Consider the following 13,048-nt stretch of genomic DNA (forward strand, 5'->3'; position numbering starts at 1 on the left):
GTTGCTTTCATACAAAAGGCGCACATGCGATATCCTGGCTAGTTTCCCAGTTTCCTCTGCTATTTGGAACCTGTCAAAAAAAAGACTGAAACTCGTGGGAAATGGCAGTGGTGTATCTTAATGTGAGGCCCATACTTCTTTAGAGGTGCTTGATGTCCCCGTATTACATATTGGTCAATTGCTATTTTTCAAGATGGGCCCCTGATATGCCTTGTAGCAATAAAACAAGTAAGACATCTACATGTATAGAATAGCACTTCTTTCGACATCAGACAAGCACTGATAATGAGATATTGTAATTGCCATGATTATTGTCATGTGTTGCTGGAAAATGTGATCAGAAACTGGTTTCTTTGTTTCAGGCCATTCTAGGTTGTTTGCGGAGACATCATCCATGAGGTGGTGGTTGGGCACAACTCTGATCCATACAGGCCTGATTCTTCATTACAACAGGGAACCCTTAACCCCCCCCCCCTCCCCCAGGGGGGGGGGGGGACCCTAAGGAATTTCTGGTTGGGGATGTGCCGCTGGGACCCTGGAACCCTTAGCCTATACCACAGCTAGTTTCAGCTGGATTTTGCTACCCTACTAGAGTAAACTCCCTAAATCTCCCCTATCCTTGAGTAGCTGTTTTCCAGAAACTGAGGTCACTAGCAGAGTCTAAAGCAAAGCCAAAACAAAACCTTATACCACAATCACTTCTTTCTGAAAAAAGATTTATTTATACTTGTCCAGCAATGCCAAGCACGTACGCACGCATTATCAACTGGTCAGTTTCGTGAAAAATGATACCCTATTCTAGACCCAAACCCTCTGAGTTATATAACCTATGCTAGAGTAAACTGCTTGAAAACCATACCCTTTACAGTGGCACATACCTATATAGCCCATATATGCCAGTACCCCCCCCCCCCGGGCCCTTAACTGAGAAGCACCTTTACATCAAGGAGAAGTAACCAGTTTACCATGCTTCTCTTGTTGTCTCAAAACGTCCGTCCAGACTATTGAACACGTAATCAGTTCATTTGCTGTTTGCTTCTGCAGGGATTTTGCCAGGTGTATCATTGTATTCCTTGCGTGTGATTACTTAAGGTGAAAAAGCAACACATATGTAATTCGTACTACCAGATAAATTTTTATTTGTAAGATTTCAGGTGGCTTGAGAGATATTGCCACATGTAACAGAGGGTTTCCAACTGCCTAAGACTTGGACATCTTCTCTGATTTTTTTGGGTACAAGTAAGATTCGTATCTTTGCATTGTTAAAGACAATTTTAAAAACTTGTTTTGTGGGTTCTTTTACAGCTTTTTCATAAGCTCTAATTGATAAATTTTCTCACACTACTTGTAAGGCAAGATGATTTATGAAGTTTTCGAAATCGTGAAAAACAGAGAACCAGTGGCAACTGAAAGGCTAGCAGTCAAAGGAAACCGGCGAGATGATAACTGTGTACTTTTACCATTGTGGATCGTTTGCTTCGTGGCCTGTCAGTATGTGAAAGCCCCGATACGAGTGTGTTTTATACTTATTTTACTTGACAAACGAGATTGATTTGGCCTAAGGAACTAATTAAAAAGAAGACTACAAAAATTACAAAGAATACGACGTGAAAAACCCCCCACCCCACCAGCACACAAGAAAGAATCCACTTTAACGCATTCTCTTAAGTCCGTGACATTTCAAGATTTCCTACAATTTTCTGTATTCCATGACATAGTTTCAGTTCACGTTTCCTCTTTAAGTCGTGTTAATTGATAAGGAAACGCTGATATCTGTACCCAGGTCCTCTTATCGTGATAATATGGTTTTCAGTTTCGCTCGTTTAATTTCATCAAAGTTCGCAACAGCAGTTCATGGGAAGGTTGAATTACGCTAACGATGCCAGAAAAATGGTTCGATCACTTTCCGCTTGTTATACCCACGCTTTGTTTCTTTTTCTATGCACTTCATTCCGGAATTGTCTCACCAAATTTATTTTCAGCGCCTATCCTTCTCATGTTGAGTTTGTTTCAGTCCATGCCATGCCGTGCGTCTAATCATTTTCCCGCAGTCTCTTAAGTCCGTGACATTTCAAGATTTCCAACAATTCCCTCTATTCCGTGACATAGTTTCAGTTCACAGTTTCTCCTTTAAGTCGTGTTATTTGACGAGGAAACGCTGATATCTGTATCCAGGTCCCACTATCGTGATCCTAGATAATATTGTTTCCGGTCTCGCTCGTTTAATTTCATCAAAGTTCGCATGTTGACGTCACGCATCTAATTATATAAGTGGTTGAAGTATTCATTGAAGGACAGAGAACCTCCACAGTTGGAGTAGTAATCTTACATCGCTCTATCCATTTTAACCCTTTCTTATATTTGTCTGTGTGACATGCCTTAATCAATCAAGGTGATCCTTTTCAGCGCACTGTGCACACCTCGCGCTTAATTTGCTTACTTTCTCTCCGCCACGCAAAATCGATCTGGTGAAGTACACACCGTCATGTTCACATAATCTCCACGCGCCTTCAAAAAAGCCTGGAAAATTCTCAAATTCGGCAGGATTCTGCATTGGAAGTGACGCTTTGCCGATTTCTTTTCGCAACAAATCTACGGTTCTTTCCAACAACGTGATGGCTAGAGCACCATTGTTTCCTTGAACAAACAAATTGAACTCGGAGGTTGCCTCTTTCAAACGTGTTTCGGCAATACTCGAGAATGATCTCCCATTCATAACAGCATAGCTTTGGGTTTCCAGAAGTGAAGCAAATAGCGCAAATTTTCTTGTGTGTTCATGCAATTGTTGAAGAGTCGTCAAATCCTGCCGGGGCGTCTCAAGGTAATGTTTTATCTTTTTCAGGGCACCGGTAATAATATCCGAGGCCTGTTTAATCTCCTCGTTTGCAATCGAGCGTCTTGGAATCACCACATTCCTCAAACTGTCTTGCGCTTCCTTAATCTGCTTCTGGATAATTGTATGGTTTTTAAGAGTGAACCCTAAGGGAATGATGATGGGATTCAACTTCAAAAACCTGTGGATTCATGGAGGACGACAGGGAAGATTGTGAAAAACATTTCTAACAAACTTTCTTGTTTCACTTGCAAGCCTGTATATGTCACGTTTAACGTTTTCCAAGTTTTTTAAAGTCCTTTTGACCTGGTTTCCGTAACGATAGCTGAATGTAACCGCTGTTGAGCAACGAGGGCATCGAATAAGTTGAACACTGCTGTCAATTTCTCGGTGCATCCACGAATCCATTTCTTTAACAGTCAGGATATGACCACAGTTCAAAAGTTGAACATACCTCATATCCTCCTTTAACATCGTACGTCCATCGCCTATCAGGGACGGCAGCTTTGCAGCATGGCAAATTGCACACTGTGTGGGGCAGTTTTCCCCGCACAAGCCAATGCATGGGTGGCTGCAGGGTAGCTTCTTAGGGCAGGGTGCATCACATCGAGGGCGGTCGCATTCCTCGTGACACAGGTTATTGCATTGGTAATGAGGACAACTCCATTTACACGGTTTGTTGCATGGACTGCATAACTCTGAACACAGTTTGGAACACTTTTGATGAGGGCAAAACCTAGCGCATTTGTTCCTGCAAGGCGGACACGGCATTCCGCATTGTGCTCTACACCGGTGCGAACAAACAAGAATTCGGCCGCATTGAAGTTGACATATTTCATGAGATCCCCTGACGTTGCAATCGTGACAGTTTCCGGAACACTGGTGCCCACAAGCAAGCTTTGCATCACAAGGGTGGGGACACGGTATGTTATCTGTTTTAAAGCTGCAGAGCGTCTTAACCTTGTGGTTGCAAGGAAGGGTCCTCGTTACGGCAACGTCGCATGGATAGCTGGAACAGGGTCTCCCACAAACACCTTTACAAATGTGTTTACATGTTGTCTTTCGACGCTTACAGGGCGCCTTGCAAGTAGCTGTTTCGAAATCAAAGCACTGTATTTGTTCCTGATGACCACAGGGATACATCTTCTGTCTTAACCGCTGACACTTCGTTCTTCCACATGGTTGACCACAAAGCCCCGGGCAGCGGTGGCCGCATTGTAGATTCTTTCCACATTGTTCTTCACAAAATTCGCTGCTGGGATCTCTGAAACAACGCATTTTTCTGGAATGGTTCCCTGGGCAGTTGAGACGTTTGACCACTATCCTTTGGCAAAAGTACTGGCAGCAGTCCTCAGAGCATTTACCAGGGCATGGATGACTGCACTTAAGCTTTCGATTGCATGGATTTGAACAAATTAGCCCAGACACATCCTCTGAACAAAGGACGGTAGCCTTATGATATCCACAGCGTAAATCCTTTTGAACTACCACCGAACATTCCAAGGGGGCACAGTCATCACCACACTTCTTTGGACATGGGTGTTTACATGGAAGCAGGCGTTCACAAGGAGCATCACAGATAACTGCGTCAGGATGAAGTGAACATTGAATCAACTTCTCATGACCACAAGATAGCTTCCGGGTCACTTTTTCCTCACAATAACCACTTTGAAGTTCGTCCTGTATGCTTCCACACTTTACCCACTTGTTGTGTCCACAGTTAAGTGAGATTTCAACTTTTTTGTCACAACAGTATTCTTCTGGTTTCGTGTGACAAGGAAGGGTTGCCTCGTGACCACATGGCAATGTTTGTTGTGTCATTTTCGTACAGTTAACACCCGGTAAACCAGCTGTCACAATAAAGCAGGGGATAGACTTCACATGCCCACACGGCAGGTCAAAGTTAACTTTCTTTCTGCAAATACAGTCTTCTGGATTCTTGAAGCAAGGAAGCACGAGTTTGTGTTTACAACGTAATTCCTTCTCTACTTTCACCTTGCATGAAAGTTTTTGTAAACCCGCCTTGGCTACACTGCATTTCACAAACAATCGATGCTTACAAGGTAGATCAACTTTAATTGTTTCTTTGCATGCAACGTCCTCGGGATTCTTGCAACATTTCATCGACACCACATGATTACATGGAAGGTGTTTCTCTACAAATACATTGCACGGCGTAGCGTCGCATTTGCGGCTGCAAATGTCGTTGCAAGGGTGTCCACAGTCTCTTTCTTTTTCACATGGCATTTCGCATTTAATTGCGCTTAAGTCAACGTAACAAGCCTTTTCAATGACATGCCCACAGGAAGGAATTATCGTATTAACCTTCGTCATGCATTCACCACAGAGAGAACCAAAATGGCAGCGCTTTTGGCATGAATGACCTCGCTCACATTCCTTCTGACACAATTGTTCACACTGAACTCTTTTGCATATGTCACCACAAACAGAAGTACACTGGTGGCCGCAATCAAGTTTTCTTTGACACGGAGCGAAACAAAAAGCCTTTTCAGGATTTTGATAACAACTAACTCTTTTCTGGTGGCCACATGGAAGATCCTTGACGACCGCAACATTGCATTTCTTCACGTTACAGTCCTCATAGCACATTCCTGGGCAATCGTGTCCACAGTGGAGTTTTCGTTTGCACTTGTCCTTACACTGAATTAGATAATCTTTCTCTGGGCATAAGACTAGCTTTGTATGTTTACACGGCAGCTCGATGTTAATTTCGGTGTTGCACTGACAAGTTTCTCTGCACCTCCGTGAACACTTATGCCCACAATCAAGAAGTTTCGGGCATGCCTCATTACATTGTTTGTAATCCACGGGATCCATATAGCAGGGCAAAGGCTTCTTGTGCCCACAAGAAAGCGACTTCATAAATGTGACCATACATCGTGAAGTACATTTTTGTCCACATTCTTCACGGCAGTTATGTGTGCATGGCAGCATTTTCTCACATTTCTTTTTGCAGAGGAAGGTTTCAGGATCAACATAGCATGACATTTGTTGCTCATGACTACACTTCGGCACTATTTTTGTCATCTTGTGTTCACATTTTCGACATTCTTGTGGATAATGACAGATGCGGTTGCATGGGTGGTCATTAGAGCATCTAATTAGACACCGTTTTTGACATTCACCCTCCTTATGCTCAAATGCATGGCACTGCTTATCACAAGCATGCCCACAAGGGAGACGTTCTCCGCAAGGCATGTTACATCCTCCCAATGGGTTAAACTCTCTTGCTTCTGTTACAGCCGTGATGTTTTTATGCCTCTTACAAATCAGATTCAGTTTATCGCCAATTGCCTTCTCTTTCTCCAGATCAACACAGATCTCTTTCCACAGCTTGCACTGACTTTGCAATAGGCTGAAATTTCCAATACAGTAAAACCCTTTGCGAGCTCGTGACAGTGCAACGCAAATTCTGTTGGATTCGCCCAGGAAACCAATGCGACCTTCTGAATTGCTTCTTACCAATGATAGAAGAATAATATCATTTTCTTCGCCTTGAAAGTTGTCAACTGCACAAACCTTCACTCCTTCAAACGCTTGCCGTGGCATGTGCTCTTGAAGAAGCAGCAGCTGACCGGTGTACATGGTTAAAACTGTTATCTGGGTTTTGTTTATTCCTTGCCGTAGAAGATATTCGCAAAGTGCCACTAGAAACCTAGCTTCGTGTTGGTTAGCATAGCTTTGTAAACCGTCAACATGGTGTTCCGCTTTGCAGTGTTGAATGAAGAAAAGATTCTTGCAAATTCCGGATATGTTCTCAAAATTGCAGACTGATCCGTCATCGATAATTTCGTGATCGTAAATCCTTTTTGTAAGGGCGGCAATTTCAGGTCGCATTCGGTGTTGAATGGATAGACGTTTACAATCCATGTTGTTCATTACCATTCTCTCGAACAGGGAGACCTCCAAATTGTACGTACGGGCCAATTCATACACTGTAGCCTTTGGACGGAGTTGTTTGTGGTCTCCAATGAGGATCACGTGCTTTGTCTCGTGAGAAAGAGAAGTGATGATATGGGCTTCCATCACCTCTGCAGCTTCCTCGATTATGACAATTTTTGGAGCTACTCTCTGAAGTACTGAGTGATATCTAGAAGCGGTAGTGGTAGTCATTCCTACTACAGTTGCCTGACGTATGACTTGCTCTTCTTCTTCAAATGTGATTACTTCCAGTTCTTCACAAAGCTGTTTATATTCCTGCTCACTCCGATGAATTTCCACTCTGTAGCGTTCGCGGTAGTTCTCAATCCAAAAGAGGTACAATCCCAGTCGGCCTTCTTCTGACAAATTCCAAATGTTGTCAACGCTCATCACCTCAGCAGCAGTCATCATCTCTATGTTTTTCAGTTTTTCCTTTAAAGTTGTGATGTCTCCGGTAATTCGTTTAATCCTTTTCTCCCCTTTTTTGCGCTTTCTTTTCTTTTTTCGTGCATTTCTATTGGCCTCCTCGTCGCCCTTTCTTCCCGCTGCCTGGTTTTCTTCTGTTTCATTCCAGAAAAATGGATTATATTGTTTTTCGTTGTTGACAGGGACCAAACCCACATCATCTTCGCCGTTTGTCAATGATTGGGCTTGTTCATTGTCCACTAACTCCCCCTTTCTCTCGGAAATTGCCATAAGGAGATCTTCCTCACCTTGTATGCGTCTTTGATACATAATTAAATCCGCCTCTCTGTCTACTGCGATGGATTCTTCCTTCACATTGTTTAGTTCTTTTTCTGTGAGAACCTCTTCATTTGTTCTCGTGTGATCAGTGACGCCCATCGGTTCGTGGACTTTCAAAATTGCTGAATCAGATTTTATATCTTGGTCGAGACTGTCACTTGCTTCTTTTAAGGGTGACTGAATATTCGGACTGTTCCTTGGCGGAAATGACATTCCATTTTGAAGCTCCAAAAACCCTTCGTTGCGCTCAAAGGATGTGCTGTTGACCCCGTTTACCCCTGAAAATGGATTATATGTCGTAACTTCTGACATACTGTTTCCGTATGTTTCTTCGACATCACTTGATGAAGTCTCTATTGCTACATAAGAGGGCATTTTGTGGTGTTCATTTCCATAACGAGCATCTAAACTTTTTCCCGTCTTGTCTTTGGCTCCCTCCTGCGTACTTCTGTTACAGGAACTCACCAACTTATCATTACACAGCCACAACGTGAAAGTGTTGGCCGGGGTTCGACTCTCGTTTGCCACGTTAGAGGGAAATTTGGCTTTGCATATTTGATCCACATGGGCTAAACTCATCAGTTCCTCTAGATCGCTGAACATCAAGAGTTCTTTCTCTCCCTTTGCAAGATATTCATTCCTCTGCTTCCTCTGCATATCATTTTCTTCCATTCTTTCTTTGACTTCGTCTCGTTTGTCATACAATCTGAACCGATGAGTAAATTTTTTTAGATTGCAGTCCTCCAGCTTCTTGCTTTTGCTCCTTCCTCCAACGCGAATTATGCTTCGATGATCAAGAAATTCTAACACCTTCTCCAAGAACTGATCCAACGCGTGGTTTGTGTAGCAGACCATCAGCATTGGTGAGGTCTGCATGGGATCCCATTCGAAGCGATTCTCAAGCAAGCATCTGACAATTTTGGCTCCAACGTACGTTTTACCAGTCCCTGGAGGGCCCTGGATAATGGAGAATTCAGTTGTAATTGCCGTTCGTAAAGCTTCGAGTTGGGATTTATTAAGAGGAAGAGCCTCTACCGGAGGCCAGGCTCCAGCTTGTAAAACAGGTACTGCTGTGGCGTTTGCTGCTTCCGAAACATTTAGGGCCTTGCTAAGATCATAGAAAACCGGTGGCTGGGAATCATCGCGTCTAAGATATTCTGGTGGATCGACTTCTTCACTGCAATCAACGAGATATTTTTTAAAAGGCATAATTGTCTCATCCAATTGCTTCAACCCTTCCAGAACATGACGGTACGCTTCAAAGTAGGCCGGTGACTCAACCATTTGGTAACTGCAGTAGCGGCGTTCAATCCCGACAACATCTTGTCCTTCAATAAATCGAATTTCGATTTTTCCTCTCTTCAGGTTCTCTGGCTCACGTTCTGTAACTGTTGCGAAAAGCATAGTTTTAAAGTTGTCTTGGGAAAGGCAAAGAAATGAACCGTATATTAGTCGTTTTGAATGGGGCCATCTCTTGGTATCGAAGCCAGTCACGTCGATTTGCACTTGATAGACCACACCCGACCACGTAAATTTCTTATCAACAATTTGCACTCTGCGATAATTCCGCATCTGATGCTTCCGATCTTGCCTTCGTATATTTTGGATAATTTCTGGAATACCTTCCCTCAGGGGTTCAAGAAAATCTTCTCGAAGTAACCGAAATTGCACATCAAGATAGTGCTCTGCATTTTCGTATTGTCCCTTCGTGATGTTCTTACGCAGGAATGGTCGTTCTTGAGCTGTAATTTCTTTGTTAGTTGGGCAAATCGGTATCTCTCTGAAGTCGTTTGGTGGCTTTTGCCCTGCCCTGCTGGTGTATCGCTTTCCTGTTTTTTGCCTTTCGCTTCTGATGATGTCATCTCGGGCTTGCTTAAAAGCGTCTAATTTCTTTTTTGCCTCATCTTCTTGACTAAAGCCTGAATAACCTACGGCTCTTTTTAGCTGATCGTAAGGAAGGTCGGCAAACGAGCTAGGCAAGCGTGTCAAATACGTCCTAAAGACCTGGATGAGGCATTCAAAAAACCATTCTTTTGAGTCCTTGCAATTTAAGATGACTGATTCTTGAACACGATCGAGAAAGTGGGGAAGCTTTGTTTTCAGAAATATGGACCCTTTCAGTGCCGCAAGAATCTTGTTCGTGCTTTCGTTTAGAGCACCCCTGCAAGCTACAGCCAAAACGCAAGTTAGGTCGTAGATGAACTCCTCACTGTTGTGCTGCTCTTCGTCAGATCTTAGAAGAAACTTGAAATAACCCATCCCCTCAATCAGCTTGCGGACCACCTCTATCGTATCCTTCTCTTTCAAAGAGCTGATGTCGAAAGTGGCGCTCTTCTCCGTGAATGTACAAGGGTATTTATTTTTCTTCGACGATGGATGCACTGAATAAAGCCTTCCTTCGCCTTGTACTTGGTTTCTGCCATCTGTGTTGTAAATTGAACGCAATTAAAGGTAAAATCACTTCTCTATGAGATTGATAAATCAAACTGTTAGAAGGTCGTCAGGCTTGGGTTATCAAATTATGAAAATTACAACAAATTTCCAGCCAACAAAAAGCACGTTACAACTCGTGTTTGGAAGGACATGTATGCAACTTATCAAGATTCTGAACTCGAATTTTCGACTCCTTCCTGTTGGTCCTCAGCAGACAATATGGTCGCGTTTCTGTGAGCCCAGCCACCATGAAAGACAATATTCCCTCTTTGAAACAACGAGCTAATTTTTAGACAAGACCCTCGACTGGTTTACCCTTAAGGCCAAAACAGGTCCTCTCATGAGAGCTCACTCTAATGATATCAGGAATAGTGGAATCCAATTCCTGAAACGTGGGTCCTCATGACTAAGAGATACAGTAAGGAATGGATACAGCAGCTGGCCGTAGAGAGATGTTCTCAGCACAATTGTGCTGCAGCAGACCGTGCTGGAAGCAATTTCGGTAATGTAATGTAACAACGTAGGATTGAAATCCTCTTAGTCACGGCCGTCCAACTAGCTAAATATAAGTGGTGGTCTCTTTGTCTGCCTCTCTTTTGGCCGCCTGTGAGATAACTAGAAGATCAAGTGTTTGCTTGAATTAAGACTGTGAAATAGTCTCAGACGCGGCCTACTGATGCGATAAAATAATGAAAACCTTTCCCGTTAACTTAATGTCAAAAATCGTTTAAGTAGCTTGGCAAGGGCTTTCTGACATACGCCCGCAAGAAATTTCCACTTACATTCTCAAGTTCTCATGAATATGAATTTGAGCAATTCGTACACAATTTTACTCTCTAAAAAGTGAGAAACTTGTTCATACCTCGTGTAATTGGGGTGTGTTTGCGACGTGGGCTTCCCTTTACTCACCTGAAGTCTTATTTCTGTCTCTGCCGAGTGGTGGTTTCTCAAAGCCTCTCTCGCGCTCAAATGATGCTCCTTGTCTTCTGTCTTTGTGAGTTTGTCTGTGTTTGTTGAAAGAATTTCCTGCCAAAAAGGACGAATTTAAGAGCGTAGCAGCGATCTTTCAATTAATCCATTTGTGTGCATTTGCCAGAGCTATGGTGCCATAGCTCATGCGTATGGAGATTTCTTGTTTTCTCGTGGCCACTCAATGGATCGAAAGGATTAGATTCTAGGGAGACAATTTGCAGGGCCAGAGAATTTTTCACAATGCCCATGCTCTGTGATTTTTTTTAAACAGGTAATTCTTAAACTTTACCTTTGAGTCAAAACAGTAAAGAATATTTTGTAGTAGTAACTACAAGATTCATGCTTTTGCGAAAGTAGAACATATGACAGCCAGCCTTTCGTTCATTACATTGGTGTTTGGAGAACTCAGTTTGGTGACGGAAGCTGAGACTACTGATTAAGACTTCCTTCCCTATCTATAACTTTTTAAATGTTTATAAATGTGTTTTTTTGCCTCTTGAACTTACGCATAATCATCCATTTACTATAATGCTAATTCAAGATGTTTGTCCTATACATAATTATCTTACCTTGTGCGTTACTTGTGGCTGGTTGACTATTACCAGTTATTACTCTTGCTCGCGGATTTGGTCGGTTTTTGTTCTGAGATGCACCCTGATTGTTGGCAGGAGCTGCAAAAACGAGATCTTGCTGTTTTATAGGTAAAACTACATTTTTCCTAACTTTTTTTGGTTTCTGTCACCTTTCTTTATCGGGTCGTCTTTAGCAGGTATTTGACCAGACTCTTTTCATTTACACTAGATTGCCCCTTAGGAGACGGTGGCCATCTGTACGATTTACAGAAGAAACCTTATGAAGTTTGTAAGTAGAGTCATCAGGCAATTTAAGCAGTTGTGAACAGAAAGCCTTAAAATAGTTGACTCATGGTCTCACCTTCCTTTCTTCCCTGGAATCTGCTCATTTTGGTTTCCATTTGTCTTCTGGCCCAGCGACCTACTCGTTTGCCATCTTTAAACAAAGAAAACAAGCCATTATTACTATTCTAACCACAGTGGTTGCGAAACTGCTACTTCTAAATAGTCTACCGTAACACACATTATGCAAACAACCAGAATTTAAAAAAAGAACCAGGGAAATTTATAAGCTAGGGTTGAATGTGCTTCAAATGAAGTCCATGAAAGATATTATGCATCGTCAAATAGGAACTCGGAAAACACCGAGCCCCAGATGGGAGTTGAACCCACGACCTTCCGTGATCTAGTATGGATGCTCTAACCAATGAGCTATTGGAGACTCTATGGTGAGCCAGGGTGAAATTTGGGTATGGACTACGAATTCATCACGCAGTCACATAGTCCAATTTTGATAACCATATATGACTCTTAACTGCATCGCGCAGTCACATTAAGGCGCATGCCTCAGATTACTCAAATGAAGTTATGTTTATTTAGGTAGGATGAACCTTTCAGCGTAAGGCTGTAATCAATAGAAGCCCTCACAAAGACAAATACAGTGGTGCATAGTACCTTATTATAGGAAATTAACGCTCCATGAAATTAAGTTATTGGAAATAAACGTGACTTAAATTAACGCCAATTTAATGTAAAACGACTGTCGAATAAAGACAATTTACGCGAAGGAGAAGGTAGAACTTCACAATAAAGGAAATTAACGTGATTTAAACACAGCTGGTGATGACCACTGGAACAAATTTATTCGCCATAGATGCAAAAAAAAAAATCACTGAACAAACTGAGCCCTTTGTTCAACAAGATAGTCCTCAAAATTCTAATTAATGTAGAGGTTAACGGAAAGAAAGAAAGCTTGTACCTTTGTTATTGTTTTGTGTCATGACTGTCTGGAAAGGTTTCAAAGCGCTCAGATTAACACTGCATTTTATGAACGTCGCGGAAAATAACGCTAAACGTAACTAGCGCGGTTTAAATTAACGCGAATTTTAACGATTCGCGTTAATTTCATGGAGCGTTTATTTCCGATAATAAAGTAAAACCAGCTTTAATCAATGACCAGAGAAGATACATTCCAAAGAACAGGCTGGCAGACTGACGTGCGTATGCAACGCTTTGTTGTCATTTTCGTAACTTCTCCTCGATTTAAGAACTC

General features: G+C 42.3%; 1 protein-coding gene across 1 annotated transcript in view; it reads right to left on the bottom strand.

The window, feature by feature from the left end:
• Positions 1–984: 984 nt before the first annotated feature.
• Positions 985–13,048, bottom strand: part of LOC138019082 (NFX1-type zinc finger-containing protein 1-like) — a 23,598-nt gene continuing 11,534 nt past the window's right edge. Inside the window, exons 4-7 of the mRNA XM_068865744.1 lie at positions 11,858–11,932; positions 11,494–11,595; positions 10,862–10,978; positions 985–9,942 (exon numbers count right to left, since the gene is read on the bottom strand). Of these exons, the coding sequence (XP_068721845.1) occupies positions 3,023–9,942; positions 10,862–10,978; positions 11,494–11,595; positions 11,858–11,932 (7,214 nt within the window). The 3' untranslated portion in view covers positions 985–3,022. The remainder of the gene's footprint in view (positions 9,943–10,861; positions 10,979–11,493; positions 11,596–11,857; positions 11,933–13,048) is intronic.

Source organism: Montipora capricornis, chromosome 10 (assembly GCF_036669925.1).
Source record: "Montipora capricornis isolate CH-2021 chromosome 10, ASM3666992v2, whole genome shotgun sequence".
In the NCBI taxonomy this organism is placed as follows: domain Eukaryota; kingdom Metazoa; phylum Cnidaria; class Anthozoa; order Scleractinia; family Acroporidae; genus Montipora; species Montipora capricornis.